At 43.1% G+C, this 22,152-nt stretch overlaps 1 protein-coding gene across 1 annotated transcript in view; it reads left to right on the plus strand.

Annotated features, from left to right (window-relative positions):
• Nucleotides 1-22,152, plus strand: part of FMNL3 (formin like 3) — a 181,707-nt gene that overhangs the window by 135,090 nt on the left and 24,465 nt on the right. The window contains 14 exon segments of the mRNA XM_070740659.1: nucleotides 849-959; nucleotides 3,369-3,518; nucleotides 4,344-4,445; nucleotides 5,233-5,469; nucleotides 5,471-5,495; nucleotides 5,599-5,667; nucleotides 7,962-8,086; nucleotides 8,850-9,052; nucleotides 10,651-10,885; nucleotides 13,368-13,436; nucleotides 14,859-14,939; nucleotides 16,486-16,615; nucleotides 18,344-18,504; nucleotides 20,116-20,217. Coding sequence (XP_070596760.1) covers nucleotides 849-959; nucleotides 3,369-3,518; nucleotides 4,344-4,445; nucleotides 5,233-5,469; nucleotides 5,471-5,495; nucleotides 5,599-5,667; nucleotides 7,962-8,086; nucleotides 8,850-9,052; nucleotides 10,651-10,885; nucleotides 13,368-13,436; nucleotides 14,859-14,939; nucleotides 16,486-16,615; nucleotides 18,344-18,504; nucleotides 20,116-20,217 — 1,800 coding nt within the window.

Raw genomic sequence — 22,152 nt, forward strand, 5'->3', positions numbered from 1 at the left:
AAGATTAGGGAAGGCTAGAAAAAAATTATATATAACTTTTTATATATAATAAATATAATTATATAATAATTATTAAATATAATATATAAAAATTATATAAAATTCTAGACAGATACATATTTGAGCCGGGGTGGCGCAGCAGATAGAGTGCTGTACTGCAGGCCTCTGAAGCTGACTGTAGATCTGAAGGTCAGCGGTTCAAATCTCATCACCGGCTCAAGGTTGACTCAGCCTTCCATCCTTCCGAGGTGGGTAAAAGGAGGATCCAGATTGTGGGGGCAATAGCCTAGCTCTGTTAAAAAGTGCTATTGCTAACATGCTGTAAGCCGCCCTGAGTCTAAGGAGAAAGGCGGCATAAAAATCAAATAAGTAAGTAAGTAAGTAAGTAAGTAAGTAAATAAATAAATAAATATCTGTGAAAATGTAGGAGTAAGGAGTCTTTACCAACCCGAGGAACAATTTATTCCAAGGAATCTGTAAAGAACATGGATTAGATGGTCTCAGTGTAACATACTCTTCCCCCTTCTTCTCTAGCATTAGATTAATCCATGGTTCTCCATGGAAGAAGAGAATCTATGCATGGAAGGATGGTGGGATATGGCTATCTGGAAATTATATTCTATAGCATGTGCCGCCCCGAGTCTACGGAAAGGGGCGGCATACAAATCTCATAAATGAATGAATGAATGAATGAATGAATAAATAAATAAATAAATAAATAAAAATGTGTTGCATTTTAAAAAATAAGTTATTTTCAGTTTTTTTAAAAAAGAATTCTAGAAGCTAAAGAGGAATAGATAACTGAATCTGTGTGTCATAACTCCAGCTGCCTGTTCTCTCTTTTATAGGTAGCCTGTATGCAATTCATCAACATTGTGGTCCATTCAGTTGAGGACATGAACTTCCGAGTGCACTTACAATACGAGTTCACCAAGCTAGGTTTGGAAGAGTTCTTACAGGTAACAATTTGTCCCATCATAAAGTAAGCCTCGAGTGCTGTTAAAATTTGACAATGCTTAATCCATTTCCCACATATAAGACTAGTGCTTAGAGAAAGATAATTAGGCACAACAAAATCAGACCTATCACTTGTATTGTGTGAGGGTTGGGGGTTTTTTTAGCCCACTATTTTTACACATTGTTCAAGACACCTACACAGGAGAGACTCATTTGAAAGTTGTGCAATGTTTACTTCAAGCAACCTTGCCTGGTTCTAGATGGAGGGCTCTTAACTTTTAATTCATATATTGTGGCTTCAATTTATGTGATAAATGAAAATATGGGAAATGTCTTGAAGCTCATCAAATAACTACAAAGAAGCGAACTCTCTCTTAAAAAACAAAACAGTCCCTTTTTTTTGCTAACAGCATTTCTCCATAAGGAAGGATATTTACCTCAGTCTACAAATCTGGTTCTCTGTAGTATATTATAGAAACATAGAAACATAGAAGTCTGACGGCAGAAAAAGACCTCATGGTCCATCTAGTCTGCCCTTATACTATTTTCTATATTTTATCTTAGGATGGATATATGTTTATCCCAGGCATGTTTAAATTCAGTTACTGTGGATTTATCTACCACGTCTGCTGGAAGTTTGTTCCAAGGATCTACTACTCTTTCAGTAAAATAATATTTTCTCATGTTGCTTTTGATCTTTCCCCCAACTAACTTCAGATTGTGTCCCCTTGTTCTTGTGTTCACTTTCCTATTAAAAACACTTCCCTCCTGGACCTTATTTAACCCTTTAATATATTTAAATGTTTCGATCATGTCCCCCCTTTTCCTTCTGTCCTATTATTTTGTGTACTAGGAGTCCAGATTCTAGAAGGAGGCAGGGTTTTTTTGTTTTTGTTTTTAAAATCTGCCTATAATTACAGTATAGTTAATTAATTAATTGTGGAAATTATGCCGTAAAATAAGGCATTAACATCAAACCACATTTGCTTTTTCATAATAATATAAACTAGCCATTTCTATAAGCATCTGTCAATCTAATAAGTAAAACCCAAAATCAGAATTTCATTTTTTCCCACCTCAAGCACAAAGTTCAGAAGCGGTTTCCACTTACTGTATATTCTTTCCTTTAATCCAGTGGTTCTCAACCTTTCTACTGCCGCGACTCCTTAATACAGTTCCTCGTGATGTAGTGACCCCCAACCATAAGTCTAGTGCTAATTCTCCCAACAGAGTTTTAAGCTGATTGGCAGGAAGGTCAGAGGGACACCCTCACTGTAAACGCCTGATTGGTTAGATTGAAAAATATGTTGCAAGGTGCCAGAATTGAAGCTTTAGTTCCTAACACCATGGGAAATTTGTCTTTTCCCATGTTCTTAGGTGACCCCTATGAAATGGTCATTCGACCCCCCCCCCAAAGGAGTCCCGACCCCCAGGTTGAGAACTACTGCTTTAAACAAAATAGTCAATTTAGTCATTTCTACCAACTCCATCAGCTTCTGCAACCATTTGTCCATGGTGGGAATCGAAGTATCCTTCCATGAATGGCAGGTTTTGAGTTTTGTTCTTTTTTTAAAAAAAAAAATTTTTATTACAATACAAAGATTTAAAAAGAGCAGATATATAGTGTTGTACATATTGTATCATTTCAGAGTATAATTATTATTTGTATAGTTGTTGTGCTTAAATTCTAAGATACTTTATACAGAGCTGCCCCTAGTTCCCCCTCCCTCCCCGTTGAACTGTTGACCTAACAGTTCTATTTTTTTTCCTTTTGATATCAATATGCAGCTTATGGCACCAGCGGTTGTCACACATTTGTTCTATCATACAATTAATCTAAAGTCAGATTGGTTTGATCTTAATTTTGTGTCTCGGAATGATTTTAAGAACATCTAGTTTATTTGCTACCATTATTGTTATTGTTTTGTTTTGTTTTGTTTTTTTCCTTGTCTCTACCCAGTCATAATTTTTTTCCAGATTTCATAATATTTTGATTCTTCTTTATTTTTAAGTTTTTGAGTTAATCTGTCCATTTCTGCACGGCTATTTCTACCAACTCCCTCAGCTTCTGCAACCATTTGTCCATGGTGGGAATCGAACTATCCTTCCATGAATGGCAGGTTTTGAGTTTTGTTCTTAACTGCCTATTGACAGAATCAGACACTGAAACAACAGTGGGACAGCAGAGGCACAGAGACATCTTCCAGTAAACACTGAAGGGCTCTTGCAAGGAAGTCTCTATCATGGAAACCTGTAGATGGACTGCCCAGATAGAACATGTCTGTGGGATGCGCCTTTGAGGAAGTCATGAGTAGCTCAGAGGGACTCTATTTTGGCCTTTTGCCCAGAAGAGACCTGGTGGCAACCAGGAGAACACCTGGCCTTTAAGACTGTCTCCTTCTCTCCAACAGAAGTCAAGACACACAGAAAGTGAAAAGCTGCAAGTGCAAATTCAGGCCTACCTGGACAATGTGTTTGATGTAGGTGGGTTGCTAGAAGATGCTGAGACCAAGAATGTGGCTTTGGAGAAAGTAGAAGAACTGGAAGAGCACTTATCGCATGTAAGTGTACAGCCTTTCTTTTGACATGGAATAGCCTTATTGGATGGGCAGTTAATTCTGGAACCCATTTTGCCTATGGGGACTACATTGGCTATTTTAAAAAATATCCTTCTCCTTTGTTACTGTTTACTCTTAATGTAAAGGAATATGTCAATGAACAAGGAAGTTCAATTCAATTGCTAAACATGTATTTATTTGATCTCTTAAGCTAGTGACAAGCTCTTTACAATGAAAATAGGGAATTTCACTGTAAAGAGTCCAAGATGATCCGCCTACTGTGTACTTTAACTCAAGTACAGGTAGTCCTTGACTTACAACAGTTTATTTAGCAACTGACTGACTTAACAACTCCAGTGATTCACTTAACAACCATGGCAAACGTTGTAAAATGGGATAAAATTCACAACAATTATCTCACTTAGCAACAGAAATTTTGGACTCAATTGTGTTTGTTAAGTCAAAGGCTACTTGTAGGTGAGACAGAGATTTTTCTAGCCCTGCCTGGAGATGCCAGGAGTTAAATTAGGGAGTTTTTACAGAGCATATTAAAGGTCCTGTGAATTCAGTTAATTGTCTGAAGTGTAAAATCTCCTGCCTCGACATGCCAAAGGAAGGCAAAGTTAAGCTAAAATGTGTTTTAAGTATTTCAAAAATAATAATTGCTTAGTTTTTGCTAAAACACCACTTGGGACAATGTCACTACTTCATTGATGAGAGTCTTCTTCACAAGTGAATTGTTGAAGATATAGTGATCAAACAATAAAAACAGATCTGTCTTGGCTCAAAGGAAAGACCAATTGGTGATTGCTATTCTGTGTTATTCAGTTGACAGAAAAGCTGCTGGATCTGGAGAATGAGAACATAATGAGGGTAGCTGAGTTGGAGAAACAACTGTTACAGCGGGAAAAGGAATTGGAGATTGTCAAGGTACGTGGATCAAAGAAAGGGAATTGAAGGTGCTTCCCAGAGCATGGAGGAATGACTGATGGTTTCATCTAGATTCTAGACTTTCCTGGAGAAGGTAATTGATAAGGTAATGTGGGGAAAGATACCTTGTTCGTCCCCATGGATCTTTCTAGACAAAGGAGAAAATAAACTGTATCCTTGGAAACATTCGTTTTCGTGGGTGTTACCATGAGGTGACATGATAATCCAACAAGTCAAATGTCTGTGGAAATATTCAATCCCCAAAGATGCTTTTTTTTGGATTTTTGTCAATTATTTCCTTTGAATTTTTTTTGCTTCTTATCCCAGCTTCTTCAGTTCTTCAATTGAAGAAGCTCCTTGGATGAGAAGCGAAATGTCTTCAAAGAAAAAACAGAGTCAAGTTACCTCTTGAAAAAAGCACCTTTGGGGCAACCATGACCTGGATGACTGAGAATCTCTATAGACATTCCCCGCATACTGTTTCCCATATAGACAGATATTTTCTTCTTATGAAGGACATTAAATTATATAACTCGTTCTTATTCATAGACATGGTATGGTTGGAGATGCTTGTGATGTTACAATTCAGCAAACAAATGACCCTTGCAACCTTCCCCAGTCTGTATCTGCCAACTGGGAAGGATTGCAACACTCAAATCTCCAATTCAACTGGAAGTCCCTGAATTGGAGAAGGTCTCGTGCGATTGGTCCTTTGTGATTAGGATTTAAGCAGGGAACGTTTTTAAGAGGTAAGAAAGACTCTATTATATCTCTCTATCTGGGACAGGAGACGTACGAAAGTGCCAGCCACCAAGTTCATACATTGCGCAGAATTATCAAGGAGAAGGAAGAAGCCTTCCGGCATCACTATACCTCGCATCCAATGGGGAGTGACCACTTGCCGCTGCCACCACCTCCAGAGGCAGAGATCAATTTCTGCGACATCTCTGAAGATGAATTCTGCCTGCCTGTCCTGCCTCCTGTGGAGGCTGCCCCTCCCCCGCCACCTCCCCCGCCACCTCTCCCCCCCCCCTCCTCCTCCACTACCAGGTAGGCTTCCGTTCTGGAGCTAACAAACCAAAATCTTGCCATGAGAGTGTGGGTGTGTGCGCCTCTTTTTATTTATTTAAATAAATTCTTTCTTTCCTCATAGATAAGTGTCCACCAGCTCCACCTCTTCCTGGCACATCCCCATCGGTGATTCTCACAATGGGCTTATCAGGTGAATAGCAATAGCACTTTGACTTATATACTGCTTCATAGTGCTTTGCAGCATTCTCTGGGTGATTTACAAATGTCAGCATGCAGCCCACCCAATCTGGGTCCTCATTTTACCAACCTTGGAAGGATGGAAACCTGAGTCAACCTTGAGCAGGTTGAGATCGAACTGTTGGCAGTGGGCAGAATTAGCATTCAATGCTGCATTCTAACCATTGTGCCACCACCGGCTCAACATCTGTTTCCCCAAATACACCTGTGCAATAAGATAGTGGGGGGGTTGTATGCTAGTTGAATGGGGAAGGGTTTGAAAATAAATAATAATAATTATTATTATTTATTGGATTTGTATGCCGCCCCTCTCCACAGACTCGGGGCGGCTAACAACAATGATAAAAACAGCATGTAGAAATCCAATTAATAAAACAACTAAAAACCCGTATAATAAAACCAAACATACACACAAACATACCATGCATAATTTGTAAGGAATATCTTAACTCCCCCATGCCTGGCAGCATAAATGACTCTTGAGTAGTTTACGAAAGACAAGGAGGGTGGGGGCAGTTCTAATCTCCGGGGGGAGTTAGTTCTAGAGGGCCAGGGCCGCCAAAGAGAAGGCTCTTCCCCTGGGGCCCGCCAAACGACATTGTTTAGTCGATGGGACCCGGAGAAGGCCAACTCTGTGGGACCTTATTGGACGCTGGGATTCGTGCGGTAGCAGGCGGTTCCGGAGGTAATCTGGTCCCATGCCATGTAGGGCTTTAAAGGTCATGACCAACACTTTGAATTGTGACTGGAAACTGATCGGCAGCCATTGCAAGGCAATAATAATATAGATTCCATTTAAAAATATATGTTTTTAGCCCTTTTGGGTATAAATTTAGACTGGAAAGTCTGAGGAAAATGCCAGAAAGCAAAACAAGCAAACAAACAACCCCCTCCCCCCACTGGATAAAACTGAATTAAGCAACTAAAAACTGTTGCAGAGTAAATTATGCAATAGAGTTGAGAAAATGTAGGATTTCCCCCAAAATGCAATTCATGGATGGATGGTTTTTCTTGGCACCGCATTTCATTGTTGTGACCTTGGATTTTTAATCGTTTGACTGTCCTTGGGGAAATGACATATTCTATTGGACTAGAATAGCAAAAACTAAAATAATTTGTTTCCATTAAAAATAGACAGTTTAATTTTGGTTCTGGCTTCAGATACACAGCTTGAAATATGGGTGATTTTTTGGGGAAACAAGCCCCATTCTCTTCAGAAAAATTCATCTGTTTCGTATCTGGACTGCAAAAATAAATGACAGTGGTGCACTATAATTCTTTGCTGACATGTTGGAGTTGCCTGGAGTTTTCCAGTCCAATAAGATGTGCCTATTAACAGATCAATGATTGCCTCCAGTGCGTGCATACAGAAGAGGGAAAGGATTTGATGATATGTCCAAATCACATAGATCAGTGAGGGAGAACCTTTTTTTGCTTGGGTGCCAAAAGGTCACATGTCCACACGTGCCCTTCCAATCCCTTCTCTGCTGCCTGCCTGTGCATGTGCACAGGCCTCACTGATGCCTCTGGACTTCCGGTAGGCACATCGGGTCATTTTTCACCTCCACTAGGCTTTAGGAAATCCTCCGGAGCCTCAAGAGGGAGAAAAATGGCCCAACAGACCTACCAAAAGTTGGTTTCTGAATTTCTGGTAGGCCCGTGTGGTCCGTTTTTTGCCCTCCCCAGGCTTTAGGAAATCCTCCGGAGCCTCAAGAGGGAGAAAAATGGCCCAACAGGCCTAACAAAAGTTGGTTTCTGAATTTCTGGTAGGCCCGTGTGGTCCGTTTTTTGCCCTCCCCAGGCTTTAGGAAATCCTCCGGAGCCTCGAGAGGGAGAAAAATGGCCCAACAGGCCTACCAAAAGTTGGTTTCTGTATTTGTGGTAGGCCTGTGTGGTCTGTTTTTTGCCCTCCCCAGGCTATGGAGCCTTTCCTAAAGCCTGAAGAAGGTGAAAATGGCCTCCTATGTCCTCCAGAAGGCCAAAAGTCAGCTGCCCAGTGCGCTGGAGCTGACATAGGGCAACATCTCACGTGCCCTCAGATAGGGCTCCACGAGCCACAGTTGCAACAGATTCACTATCCTGGACATTGATACTATTCTTCAAAAACTATGGAAACTAACAAAACTCATCCAAAAATTATCAGAATGAAAGCCTCTTCCTCCCATGGACTTGTTGGGAATAGGCTGAGAATATTTTCTCTTTTCCATATGATCTAATCATGCTTTATTCCCTCTGTTCTGCATCCAGCAATCCGGATTAAGAAACCCATCAAGACCAAGTTCCACTTGCCAGTTTTTAACTGGACAGCATTGAAGCCCAACCAGATCAGTGGGACTGTCTTCAGTGAACTGGACGATGAAAAGATCTTGGAGGTGAGGGAAACAGAGAAGTGAGTGCTGGCATGAGTTGAGATTTTAAATGCATAATTCCCAAAATGACTTTCGTTCTTTGTTCTCACCCTGTTGTTGTTTTGCCTGTCATACATTGTGCCTGTTCAGTTTGTGGGAGAGAAGGCAAAGTCAGTTTGACTGGCAATAGAATTGGGAAGATAAGACATATGAATAATAAAACAAGAATAAGAACCTGGAAAGGAAGGGAGGGAGTTACGGAGGAAAGAAGGAAGGAAGGAAGGAAGGAAGGAAGGAAGGAAGGAAGGAAGGAAGAAAGAAAGAAAGAAAGAAAGAAAGAAAGAAAGAAAGAAAGAAAGAAAGAAAGAAAGAAAGAAAGAAAGAAAGAAAGAAAGAAAGAAAGCTTGAAAATAGCCAAAAAGTGTTATTGGCAGAAAGTGGATCCTAGTACTAATAATGGAGCAGTAAAGACCGAAGCCATTTGATTTGAATTGTATTGAACATTCACATTTATTTGCCAGATATGCAAATGGACCAGGTAATAAGATTCTTCCACTGAAATTCACAGCAACATTTAAAAACACATGGAATCCAGTTCTACTACCCAATCCTAGTGTATTATTATTGGACCCCTTGGTTTCCAAAATGCACTGTATGGTTTTAATGTGTGGCTATGCGCACAGAACAGCAAAATACCAAGAAGTTTTTAAAAAAGGCTGTTAGCTGTTGTAATTACGCATCCCAAGTTGATGAAGTAACTCACTCTTTCCCTTTTTCCACCCCCAAGGATCTTGATCTGGACAAGTTTGAGGAGCTCTTTAAGACCAAAGCCCAGGGTCCTGCCATCGACCTCCTTTGCTCTAAAAACAAGGCATCACACAAAGCGGTCAACAAAGTGACCCTGCTGGAGGCCAACCGGGCGAAGAATTTGGCCATTACGTTGCGTAAGGCAGGCAGGAGCACGGAGGAGATCTGCAAAGCCATCTACACGTGAGTCTCTCTCTGTGTGCGCCTTTTCCCATCCACCAGCTTGTGATATTTTTCTTCTTCTGCAGGCAAACTTTTTTCTCTGTCCGGGATCATATTTCTGCAGGCACATAGCATATAACAGGAAGCAGAGTAGGTGATCCTAAAGCAAAATAGGTGGGGTGCTCTTGTCTTTCTGAAACACTCTTTTTCCCCCTTATCAACCACTTTCTTCCCTTCTTCCTCACACAGCTGGCAGTCACGATAAGGGCAGATCACTTTTTCCTAACTAGGGTTTATGTTTTAGATCGCATGGGGTTAGGCCAAGGGTAGGCAAAGTTGGCTCTTCTATGACTTGTGGACTTCAACTTTCAGAGTTCAATTCAATTCAATTTATTAGATTTGTATGCCGCCCCTCTCCGATGACTCGGGGCGGCTCCCAACAACGATAAAAACAATATTATAATGGCACAAATCTAATATTAAAAATAACTAAAAACCCTATCATAATTAAACAACCAAACAGCACATACATACCAAACATAAATTATAAGGAGCCTGGGGGAAAGATGTCTCAAATCCCCCATGCCTGGCGGTATAGGTGGGTCTTGAGTAGTTTACGGAAGATAAGGAGGGTGGGAGCAGTTCTAATCTCTGGGGGGAGTTGATTCCAGAGGGCTGGGGCCGCCACAGAGAAGGCTCTTCCCCTGGGGCCCGCCAGACAACATTGTTTAGTCGACGGGACCCGGAGAAGGCCAACTCTGTGGGACCTTATCAGTCGCTGGGATTCGTGTGGTAGCAGGCAGTTCCGGAGGTAATCTGGTCCAATGCCATGTAGGGCTTTATAGGTCATAACCAACACCTTGAATTGTGATCGGAAATTGATCGGCAGCCAATGCAGGCCACGGAGTGTTGTAGATACGTGGGCGAATCTGGGAAGCCCCACGATGGCTCTCGCAGCTGTGTTCTGCACGATCTGGAGTTTCCAAACACTTTTCAAAGGTAGCCCCATGTAGAGAGCTTTGCAGTAGTCGAGCCTCGAGGTGATGAGGGCATGAGCGACTGTGAGCAGTGACTCCCTGTCCAAATAGGGCCGCAACTGGTGCACCAGGCGAACCTGGGTAAATGCCCCCCTCGCCACAGCCGAAAGATGATGTTCCAATGTCAGCTGTGGATCGAGGAGGATGCCCAAGTTGCATACCCTCTCTGAGGGGGTCAATAATTCCCCCCCCCAGGGTGATGGACGGACAGATGGAATTGTCCTTGGGAGGCAAGACCCACAGCCACTCCGTCTTGTCTGGGTTGAGTTTGAGTTTGTTGACACCCATCCAGACCCCAACAGCCTCCAGGCACCGGCACATCACTTCCACTGCTTCGTTGAGTTCCTGAGCTAACATGATTGACTCAGGAATTCTGGGAGTTGAAGTCCACAAGTCATGGAAGAGCCAACTTTGCCTGCCCCTGGGTTAGGCCCACCAACTTTATGAGATTCAACGTAGCCGATTCCTAGGTGAGAGGATCATGGAATGCTAAGAAAGTGTCTCCTCTTGCATCCTTTGCCCATCATCAGACAGATGTTCCATCTCTGATAGAGGAACTTCCTTCATTGGGGCCTCTTTTAGGTTTGACCTGAAGACCTTACCTGTGGACTTTGTGGAGTGCCTGATGCGCTTTCTGCCAACGGAGAATGAGGTCAAGCTACTGCGCCAGTACGAGAAAGAGAGGAAGCCGGTGGAGGAGTTGTCAGATGAGGACCGCTTCATGCTGCACTTCAGCAAAGTGGAACGTCTGACCCAGCGCATGGCCATTATGGCGTTCCTGGGCAACTTCTGTGAAAACATCCAGATGCTCATGCCGGTAACACAAGTTATTTTCGGAGATGATACAATTGCATGGATGTGGCCTTAAGGGGCACTAAGTTTGAGGGGACTCTTTTTCTGAGTAAATGTGCATATAGGACAGGAAAGGATGTTGTGCTTTCTCCAGAGACAGAGATAATTGGACTGTATTTAGGCATGTTTCTTTAAGATATTGCATTAGGGGAAAGGTAGTGAAATTGTACTCTGGGTAATGTAGTTTTACATGTGACCACATTTGTGTATTCCTATTGGCTCTGACTCGGGATGAGGGGTAATTGGAGAGAACATTCCAGTGGGTCTTCACTCACTAAGCCAGCCAGAATGTAGATACTACACCTAGAGCTGGGGTCAATTCAACCTCTTTTTACCGGCACAATGGGAAAGATTAAACTGCAGAAGAATCGCATCATAACTGTGAGTTATTGTGAGAATGCCTGTAATAAAATGATCTGTGATACCTTATTGTGCTGAGTTATCTGACTGGGAAAAGTTGAGCTTATACCAGAACAGATGTGCTCGAAAATTATCTTCCTATTTCCTCTGCTTCAGAAAGCCAGTTGTATGTCTACCCTGTTTCCCTCAAAACAAGGCATCCCTTGATAATAAGCCCAATCGGGCTTTTGAGGGTGTGGCAATAAGGCCAAGTGCTTGTTTCAGGGTTCAAAAAAAATATAAGACAAGGTCTTGTTTTGAGGGAAACACGGTACAATGAGAGTATGACATATTATGATGTAGAATTTCATAGAATGACAATTATATTGTTGTTGTTGTTGTTGTTATTATTATTATTATTATTATTTATTAGATTTGTATGCTGCCCCTCTCTGCAGACTCGGGGCGGCTCACAGCAGTGATAAAACAGTACACAATGACAAATCTAACATTAAGTCTAAAATAACAATTTTACATTAAAAAACTAAAAAAAACTTATATAAAAACATACACACAAACATTCCATAAAACTACATAGGCAAGATGTCTCTGAGATGTCTCAGTTTCCCCATGCCTGACAGCAGACGTGGGTTTTAAGAAGTTTATGAAAGGCAAGGAGGGTGTTCTTTCGAAAATCTGTACTTTACTAGTTGGGCTGCTTGGCAAAATGGGAGATGCAGGCAAGCAGATATAGCAATAGCACTTAAGCTTATATACTGCTTTACAATGCTTTACAGCTCCCTTTAAATGGTATTCAGAGTCAGCCTATTTTCCCCAACTATCTGGGTCCACATTTTACCCACCTCAGAGGGCTGGAAGGCTGAGTCAACCTTGAGCTGGTGTGATTTGAACTGCCAAATTGCAGGCAGCCGTCAGGCAGCCTAAGTAGCCTGCAGTACTGCACTCTGACCACTGTGCCGCCAAAGCTTATATAGCCCTAGAGTAGATTACATTTTTTGATTGCCTCAGGTGCAGGTTCCATTAACTTCAGATTTAGAAAAGGCTGAGGAAATCTTTATCCCTGAGATCCAACAGAATAGTGTTAGGGATGAAGAAAGCATCTGCACTGGGTAAGTGACCCACAGATTCAAAAATCCCTCGGTCATTGTTTTCTTAATCCACTCAGGGATCTTAAAGTACTGTAATGCTCTTTTGTTTTCTTTTTCCAATTTTTTAATTTTTTTCACCAAGTACACAAACATCCATGCATATACCACATTATTAAAACATCCATGATGATATATTTCTATCCAAAATATTATAAACATATATCCTCGGTTTGCTTCTTTTATTCTTTTATCCCCAGTCTGCTTTCCTTCTATATTTCATACTACTCCCCTCCTACTATTTCCTTCTATTCCCTCTACTGCCCCCCCCCACTTATTTCCTACTTTCCTCTTTTCCATTCTATAGATAGATAGATAGATAGATGTTTATTGGCCAAGTGTGATTGGACACACAAGGAATTTGTCTTGGTGCATATGCTCTCAGCGTACATAAAATAAAATATACATTTGTCAAGAATCATGTGGTACAACACTTAATGATTGTCATAGGGGTCAAATAAGCAATGAAGAAGCAATATTAATAAAAATCTTAGGATATAAGGAACAAGTTACAGTCATACAGTCAACATGGGAGGAAATGGGTGATAGGAATGATGAGAAAAACTAGTAAAATAGAAGTGCAGATTTAGTAGAAAGTCTGACAGTGTTGAGGGAATTATTTGTTTAGCAGAGTGATGGCGTTCGGGGAAAAAACTGTTCTTGTGTCTAGTTGTCTTGGTGTGCAGCGCTCTGTAGCGACGTTTTGAGGGTAGGAGTTGAAACAATTTGTGTCCAGGATGTGAGGGGTCAGTAAATATTTTCCCTGCCCTCTTTTTGACTCATGCAGTATACAGGTCCTCAACGGAAGGCAGGTGGGCAGCCACTGTTTTTTCTGCAGTTCTGACTATCGTGCTAATGGAATGATATAAGATTCTAATAATTAATACTACCGCAAGGTCTTTATATATATAGTCAATATTTTTTGTTTTTTGTCTCTTCTAGCAACTCAGTGCCATTATTGCTGCCTCAGCGTCCGTCAAATCGTCACAGAAGCTCAAGCGAATGCTAGAGGTAGGTCAGTCAGCTGGCACTGAGGTAGTTAACAATGGAAAGTTGGAGCACAACCACCACCATTTACTCCTTTGAATGCTAAAATTCAATGCAGATGAAATAAAGAAGCAAACAAAGAAAGCCTCTGAGCCTGTGAGAGGCCTTACTTTCCTATTTTAAAATTGCAATTTTACTCAACTTATCAAAGTATAAAATATAGCCTATTTTTTTGTGTATAAGACACAGCTTTTTTCCTCCCTAAATGTTCTGTCGAGCTCTCTGATAGAATCCTCCCACAAATGCACAGAGACAATTTCAGACACACACCCGTTTGAAAATTCAAAACAAAGTTCTTTATAGTGAAAATTCACTTAAACCAAGCCCTCTTTTGGTATAGCAAAGAGCACTCGTCTCCAAACAAACTGGTAATTTGTACAAGTCCCTTATCAGTTCTGTGATACTTAGCTTGCAGCTGTGATGCAATTCACAGTCCTTCTTCTTTCACAAAGTGAAACACACTTTGCCTTGGTTTAGTTTCACAACAGGGAAAAATCAGCACACAAAAAGTCAGTAAAGCAGTCACGAAACATGATCAGATAATCCTCCACAATGGCCAAACCCAGAGGCTGCTATTTATAGCACCCTCACTAATTACCACAGCCCCACCCAACCACAGGTGGCCTCATTTTCTTTGATAATAATCTCTCAGTTGTTGTTGCCTATGCATCGCTCTCCGCATGCGTGGCTGTATCATTAACTCTTGTTCTGAATCCAAGGAGGAGCTAGATAATTGATCTCCTTCTGAGCTGTCTGCCCCACTCTCCTCCTCCCTGTCACTCATGTCTTCTTGGTCAGAGGAGCCTTCATCATCAGATTCCACCAGGGGGCAAAACAGGCCTGCAGCATGTGGATGTCTCCCCCACATCCACAGTCCTTGGGGCAGGAGCTGGGCCAGAGCTAACCACAACACTAAAAGAGGCTGAAAATGTGGGTGCGTCTTATACTTCGAATGTAGCTTTTTCAAAGCTTTCTTCCCCAGCTCTAACTAGGTGCAAATGATCTTCTGGGCTTCCTACTCCCTCCAAAAGAAGGTATTTTCCAGCCCTAAGTCTTTGCAGGCTTGCTTTCATTCCAACTCCCTCTGAAAAAGGCCTTTTCAGCCCTAATGCAGTGCTAATGATCTTGCTGGCTTGCAGCCTTTTTTTTTTATTCCCACACCCTCCGAAGCAATATTTTCATGTCCTAAATTTTGGCTTTTTGTTTTTACATGTTTAATATGTATTGGACATTGTAATAGCAACAAAGAAAGGCTTACTTTCAATTACTATTCATTCAGGAGCTGTTGGAATATGGTTTCTGTGTACTTGTATCCTGGGATTCGTTGGCTGGAGTGTGTCTTGCTCCTTGTACCCTGGATTGACATCTACTCTTCTCTCCCTACAGATCATCCTGGCCCTTGGCAACTACATGAACAGCAGCAAGCGTGGCTCAGTGTATGGCTTCAAGCTGCAGAGTCTGGACTTGGTAAGGAAAGAGCCATGGAAAAGGGTCATATAGTTATGATCCATATATCTGTAAAGAGTAGCCAAGTAGATCCTAAGAAGAAAGAAGTTACTAATTAATGTCCTGTCCCAACATACAGCACTGTGCACTTTTTCACACTACCCATGTGTTCTGCCTCACACAAATTCTGTCCAAACCTTTATTTATTAAATTGAAGACTACTAATGAGCTTTCTTAGTAGTCGGTAAACACAAATACAGTGTAAAACAGTCTTTGCTGAACACCGGCTGTTAGTTCAACTTCATTAACAGTCAGCACGAGATAAAATAATAAAGCAAGTCTGAACAAATGGAGCTATCAGGAATAGTGTTGGGTGAACCGAACCTGCACAGTTCGGGTTCGTACCGAATTTTGTGGTGTTCGGAATGACAAACCTGAATTTTCATAAAAATTCATGTTCCGGTTCGGCGTTCGTGCTGAGCACCGCGAAGCACCGCTGCCCAGCTGCCATCTGCTGAGAAGAGGAGGAGGAGCCGGGCGACGGTGGCGGTGGAGAAAGGCGAACACCGGGGAGCTGTCGGCCGGTCGGGAGGCACAAAAGGAGCTGGGAAATCCCACAAAGGGATTCCAGGAATGGAACTTTGACGTCACTTCCTGGATTCTGGGGACACCCGCAATTTTGGGCTTTACCTCCACGCGCCGCCGCTTACAGGCAGGTTGTTAAGCACACCAAGGCGATCACTTCCTGGATTCCGTCCTCCCACCATTACTCTAGTGCCGCCCCCAGAATCTTGAAAGGACGGGCATGGCTTTATTTCAGCCTGCCAGGAAGAAGTATATGTGATGTCAAAGCTCCGCCCCCGGAATCCCTTTGTGGGATTACCCAGCTCCTTTTGCTGGAGTGCAGAGTGCTCAGAGTTCGGGTTTGGCTGAACTTCACGCAAAGTTTGATAGAACTCGCCGAATCTGAACTCCATTGGGTTCGCCCATCACTAATCAGGAAGCTTGCAATGTTTGGCAAAATGCCCTGAAGCAATTTGCAGGAAGAATGCCAAGAGAAACAAGAGCTGAGTAAATGGTTCTGAATTCAAACCATGAAGGAATATGAACAAATGTTGTTCTCTTCAAATTGTTGCCTGCGTAGTCATGCCTTAAATAGGCTAGGGGAGTGGGAGTGGCCAATTAGCCCCAAGCCTACTCTCGAGGAGACCTCCTCCTGAGGAACCACTCCTGCTGTTTGGCACTGAGTCCTCTCAACTTCCTCACTGTCCGACTTGGGTGCCAGCTGCACAGGCCATTGGCGCATCACCACATCAGCTTCTTCTCTGGCAAGATCCGGTACCAGTTGTATGGATTGCTGGTGGGCCACCACAATGTGCTTCTGAATTCTATTGAGTGATTGCATTTCCCTACAGGGCCTTCCATGTCAATGTCCATGAATGTAACTGAACAGATGGAATTGTCCGTGTTCACATTCAAGTACCATAGACTCGCTACTGGTCTAATATTTGCATACATGGATGCTGATGTGTTGATAATCTGTTCTTCCTTATTTCTATCCTGAAAGCTGTTGGATACCAAGTCAACTGACCGGAAGCTGACTCTTCTACATTTCATTGCCATGATGGTAAAGGAGAAATATCCTGAGCTGAGCAACTTCTGGCAGGAACTGCACTTTGTGGAAAAAGCAGCAGCAGGTAAGATGGTAAGATGGTAAGGGGAAGGACGAGTACAGGCTGTCAAGGTGCCCCTCGACCTGAGTGACATTGAGTTGTCGATGACCATCCAGTCACTGACCAAATCGATGGGGAGACCATATTTGGAGTACTGTGTACAGTTCTGGGCACCGCACCTCAAGAAGGATATCATGGAACTGGTGCAAAAGATGCAAAAAAGGGCAACAAGAATGATCAAAGAAATGGAGCACCTTCCTTATGAAGCCAGGTTGCAACACTTGGTCTCCTCAACCTTGAAAGACGGTGTTTAAGAGGTGACTTGATCAAAGTGTATAAAATCATGCATGGGATAGAAAAGGTGGATAGAGAAAAATTCTTTTCTCTATCACACAATACTAGGACGAGGGGGCACTCCCTAAAGCTCATAGGTAGGAAATTGAGGACAAATAAAGGGAAATTATTTCTTCACCCAGAGGGTCCTTGGTTTATGGAATTCACTTCCAGAAGAGGTTGTGACAGCTGTTAGCCTGGATAGCTTCAAGGCAGGATTAGACTGATTCATGGATGCCAAGTGTATTGATGGTTATTAACACGGATGTCCAAGTGCCGCCTCTATGTTGGTTGGGGCAGGCAGGATTCCCTTGAGTACCATTTGTTGGGGGTCAGGGGAAAGGGAGGGTTTTGCCTTCTCTCTCTGCTCAAGATCCCCATGTACAATTGGTGGGCCACTGTGTGACACAGAATGCTGGACTTGGTGGGCTTTGGCCCGATTCAGCATGGCTCTTCTTAGGTTCTTATGTTCTTTAACAATTGGCTTCAGTGAACTGATACAAGCTGGCTCTAGCACAACACGGCTGAAACAAAAGTTTGTGTGGAATTCATAGTTGCTTCCCTCATTTCCTCTGACAAACTTTCTGTGCGATTTTGCAAATGGTTGGAGCTAGTCCATGGCATCCCATGAAAGCCTTGGTACCCCAACTGGGAGTTCTGGGAAATGTTCATTTGAAGGCATCAAGGTGAGAAAGGCCATGTTTACATAAGACGGCGTGAGAGATGATTGGGCAACCGACTGTATACAGGATCCACCGCTTGTTTTTAATTAGCGTGTGTCCATATGTTGATGGACAGGATTCTTTGCTGAATAACCTAAGAGAAGATCACTGATCTTGAGAAGATTGAATATTGGGTGTGGGGGAGGGAGATGGGAAGAGGTGAGGACAAGAAATGATATTATCAAGGAGACAAGGAGAAGAACCAAAGGATTAAGGCAAATACTTAAAAGACGGTTTTCTCAAATTATGTTGACTTGTGAAAGCTAGTATAATGGAATCCAGTTCTTTGAGCAACGGGATATATTGTTAATAAATTAGTGTAGCAGCATACAGCAGAGCAGCTTAAACACAACTCTGGGAGTCATCAACCAGAATTAAATGCAAAAGGCATGACTTGTACCTACAAGTACCAGGTACCTCTGAGCACACTTTAATCCTCTGATTTTTTTCCCCCAATATCAGAACACAATTGACCTTGTGCTTGAATGTTGCACTAAGTTATCCATCAAATTTGGGCTGGGGCAGGAGGGGCATCATTTTATTTTCCCAAAGATCTGTGTAGAGATCCTGATGCACCTTCTGCCTGGCACAGAACCCCAAATGCTCTCCTAGCCTCCAGGAAGCCTATAAACTCCTTTAAAGTTCTTTAACTCAAGTTGGTCCGAGACCCTCCTGGTGATTTCCCTTTACTCCACAGTGTCCCTAGAGAATGTGCTGCTGGACGTGAAGGAACTGGGGCGTGGGATGGAGCTGATCCGGCGGGAGTGCAGTTTGCACGAACACAGTATCCTGCGTAACTTCTTGATTGCCAATGAGGGGAAGTTGGACCGGCTCCAGAAAGATGCTAAGACAGCAGAGGTGAGTGGAGGGGCAACTGGATGACAAGGATTAATGGAGAAGAGCTTGCAACCAAAACCTTGCTCCTCTTTGCTGCTGAAGCATTCAAGTGCATGGAACTGGTGTATGAACTGCATTCAGTTTTGGTCGTCACAATGTAAAAAGGAAACCGGGGCGGGCTACCATTCCCGGCCCTACCAGAATGGCCCAGGAGTGTGGCCCTGTTTCCCCCCCTGTGTGCACCCACGCGTGAGCGCGGTTTCCAGGGTTTTTTTGCTTCTGCGCATGCACAGAAGTTAAAAGAACCCGGAAATGGGCAAACAGGTAAGTGCCCGCTTGCTGCTGCCCACCGCCATTTCCCCCCCCCCCCCCGCCGTTCACCTTGCTCACCTCTCGCTATCGGGGCAAAATGCAGTGCTGGCGGTAAGGGGGAGCCGGCACGAGAGGCAAGCAAGGGGCTCACGGTGGGGGAAGGAAGGGATCGCGGCGGGGGAAAATAGGTCTTGCGGCGGAGGAAGACAGAGCTCGCAGCGGGGCAGGGCAGGCGTAGATCCAGGAAAGCCCTGGTGGAATATACACGTGCATGCACGCCCCGCAGCGCCACCAGAGCTAGGCTATGCGCTATATTGCCGCCACTGGAACCACGTTCCCCACCGCCAGCGTTGGGCCCATCACTGGTTGAGACTATAGAAAGAGTGCAGAAAAGAGCAACAAAGATGATTAGGGGACTGGAGGCTAAAACATATGAAGAACAGTTGCAGGAACTGGGCATGGCTAGTTTAATGCAAAGAAGGACTAGGGGAGACATGATAGAAGTGTTCCAATATCTCAGGGGTTGCCACAAAGAAGAAGGAGTCAAGCTATTCTCCAAAGCACCTGAGGGTAGAACAAGAAGCAATGGGTGGAAACTAATCAAGGAGAGAAGCAACTTAGAACTAAGGAGAAATTTCCTGACAGTTAGAACATCAGTGGAACCGCTTGCCTCCAGAAGTTGTGAATGCCCCGACACTGGAAGTTTTTAAGATGTTGGATAATCATTTGTCTGAAATAGTGTATAGGGTTTCCTGCCTAAGCAGGGGGTTGGACTAGAAAACCTCCAAGGTCCCTTCCAACTCAATTTTTGTTGTTGTTGGTAATAATAATAATAATAATAATAATAATAATAATCATCATCATCATCATCATCATCATCATCATCATCATCATCTCCATATATTGAATGCATTCTGGACCATGTATAAACGTCCTGCTATGTGTGATATTGCAAATATATTTTAGTGCCAGATTTGACTAATCCATATTTATTCAACAGCAGCGGTGTGTGACTGACAGGAGAGAGATTGGGACATTGCAGACAGCCATAGAGGGAGCACTGTTGCTCCTGCTCATATTCTTGGGCAGAAAGTCAAGTTGTTGGAGAAATTGATGCCTTTTCTTTACAGCTGTTGGAAAATGCTCTTGTGCTGTGTAGACTGGACTTGTGGGTTTGCAGGGCTTAATGCAAAAAGATGCTTGTTTCGACCCTGAAGGCCTTAAAAGTTCTGGCAGTTAAGCCTGGTGGCCTCTGTCTGCAGCAAACCTGAAGGCTGCAGAAGCTACTGTTTCATTCTTCTTGCTTATCTTTTGTGACAGGAAGCCTACAACACGGTCGTGCGCTATTTTGGCGAGAGCCCCAAGACGACACCGCCCTCGGTTTTCTTTCCAGTCTTCGCACGTTTTATCAGATCCTACAAGGTGAGGGTTGGGGAGTGGAGATTTGAGGTTGGCATTTTTCAACTTCAGCCACCAAGGTTGAAAGGTTTAGGTTTAGGTTTATTGGATTTATATGCCGCCCCTCTCCGCAAACTCGGGGCGGCTCACAACAATAATAAAAAACAGTACAGTACATAATACCAAATCCAATGCCCACCCATCTAGTTACAATTTAAAATTAATAATCTCATAAAAACAGTATATATAAAAAACAGGCACACAGTCAATCAATCAACAAAACAACATGGGCAAGGGGGAGGTGTTTTAGTTCCCCCATGCCTGACGGCAAAGGTGGGTCTTAAGGAGTTTACAAAAGGCAGGGGGGGGGGCAATCCTAATCTCAGGGGGGAGCTGGTTCCAGAGGGCTGGGGCCCCCACAGAGAAGGCTCTTCCCCTGGGTCCCGCCAGACGACATTGTTTAGTCGACAGGACCCGGAGAAGGCCAACTCTGTGGGACCTAACCGGTCGCTGGGATTCGTGCGGCAGGAGGCGGTCCCGAAGATATTCTGGTCCGGTGCCATGAAGGGCTTTATAGGTCATAACCAACACTTTGAATTGTGACCGGAAACTGATCGGCAGCCAATGCAGACTGCGGAGTGTTGGAGTGATATGGGCATACTTGGAGAAGCCCATAATTGCTCTCGCAGCTGCATTCTGCACGATCTGAAGTTTCCGAACATTTTTCAAAGGTAGCCCCATGTAGAGAGCGTTACAGTAGTTGAGCCTCGAGGTGATGAGGGCATGAGTGACTGTGAGCAATGACTCCCGGTCCAAATAGGGCTGCAACTGGCGCACCAGGCGAACCTGGGCAAACGCCCCCCTCGCCACAGCTGAAAGGTGTTTTTCTAATGTGAGCTGTGGATCGAGGAGGACGCCCAAGTTGCGGACCCTCTCTGAGGGGGTCAATAATTCCCCCCCCCAGGATAATGGACGGACAGATAGAATTGTCCTTGGGAGGCAAAACCCACAGCCACTCCGTCTTGTCTGGGTTGAGTTTGAGTTTGTTGACACCCATCCAGGCCCCAACAGCCTCCAGCCACCGGCACATCACTTCCACTGCTTCGTTGACTTTGTTCTATCAGATTGCTGTACACAAAATTGGTAAAAAGGAAACAGTCCCCACAACCTTAGCCTTTATAATTAAAGTTATGAAGTGTGCAGAAATGACTAAAATGACATTAGAACTACAAGAAAAAGACGGAACTGAATTTTACAATATATGGGGAAAATGGTACAACTGACTCAAGCAGAAAAAACACATGCAAAACTAAAGGAAACATCCTTTCCACGCATAGGAAATGTAAACACAGGTATACTACACCACATATCGATAGAACATTAAATAATATACATTACTTTAGCAGCTATACAAACAGAAGATAGTACGTATACTTTTCCAACATGGAAAAATCAAATAATATAGCTTAATAAATCCACAAACTAGATAAAAGGAATAATTGGCAGGTCGCTTTGTCAACAGTATGGTTGACAAATAGATCTTCTATATAACAAATTAGTCTAAGCCAGGGGTAAGCAAAGTTGGCTCTTCTGTGACATGTGGACTTCAACTCCCAGAATTCCTGAGCTAACATGGTGGGGCTCAGGAATTCTGGGAGTTGAAGTCCACAAGTCCAAGAAGAGCCAACTTTGCCTACCCCTGGTCTAAGCACACAGAGAAAGATACAGTAGTTAGGAACTCGAATAAGAATAAATTATTGTAAACACACTTAACGAATTATTTGTTTGTTTGTTTGTTTGTTTGTTTGTTGATTTATTTATTTATTTATTTATTTATTTATTTATTTATTTATTTATTTATTTAGATTTGTATGCCGCCCCTCTCCGCAGACTCGGGGCAGCTCACAAATCTAAATAAGTACATAAGAAAAATGATGTTGTGATAGAATGTGTGCCTAT

This window comes from Erythrolamprus reginae, chromosome 2 (assembly GCF_031021105.1).
Source record: "Erythrolamprus reginae isolate rEryReg1 chromosome 2, rEryReg1.hap1, whole genome shotgun sequence".
In the NCBI taxonomy this organism is placed as follows: Eukaryota; Metazoa; Chordata; class Lepidosauria; order Squamata; family Dipsadidae; genus Erythrolamprus; species Erythrolamprus reginae.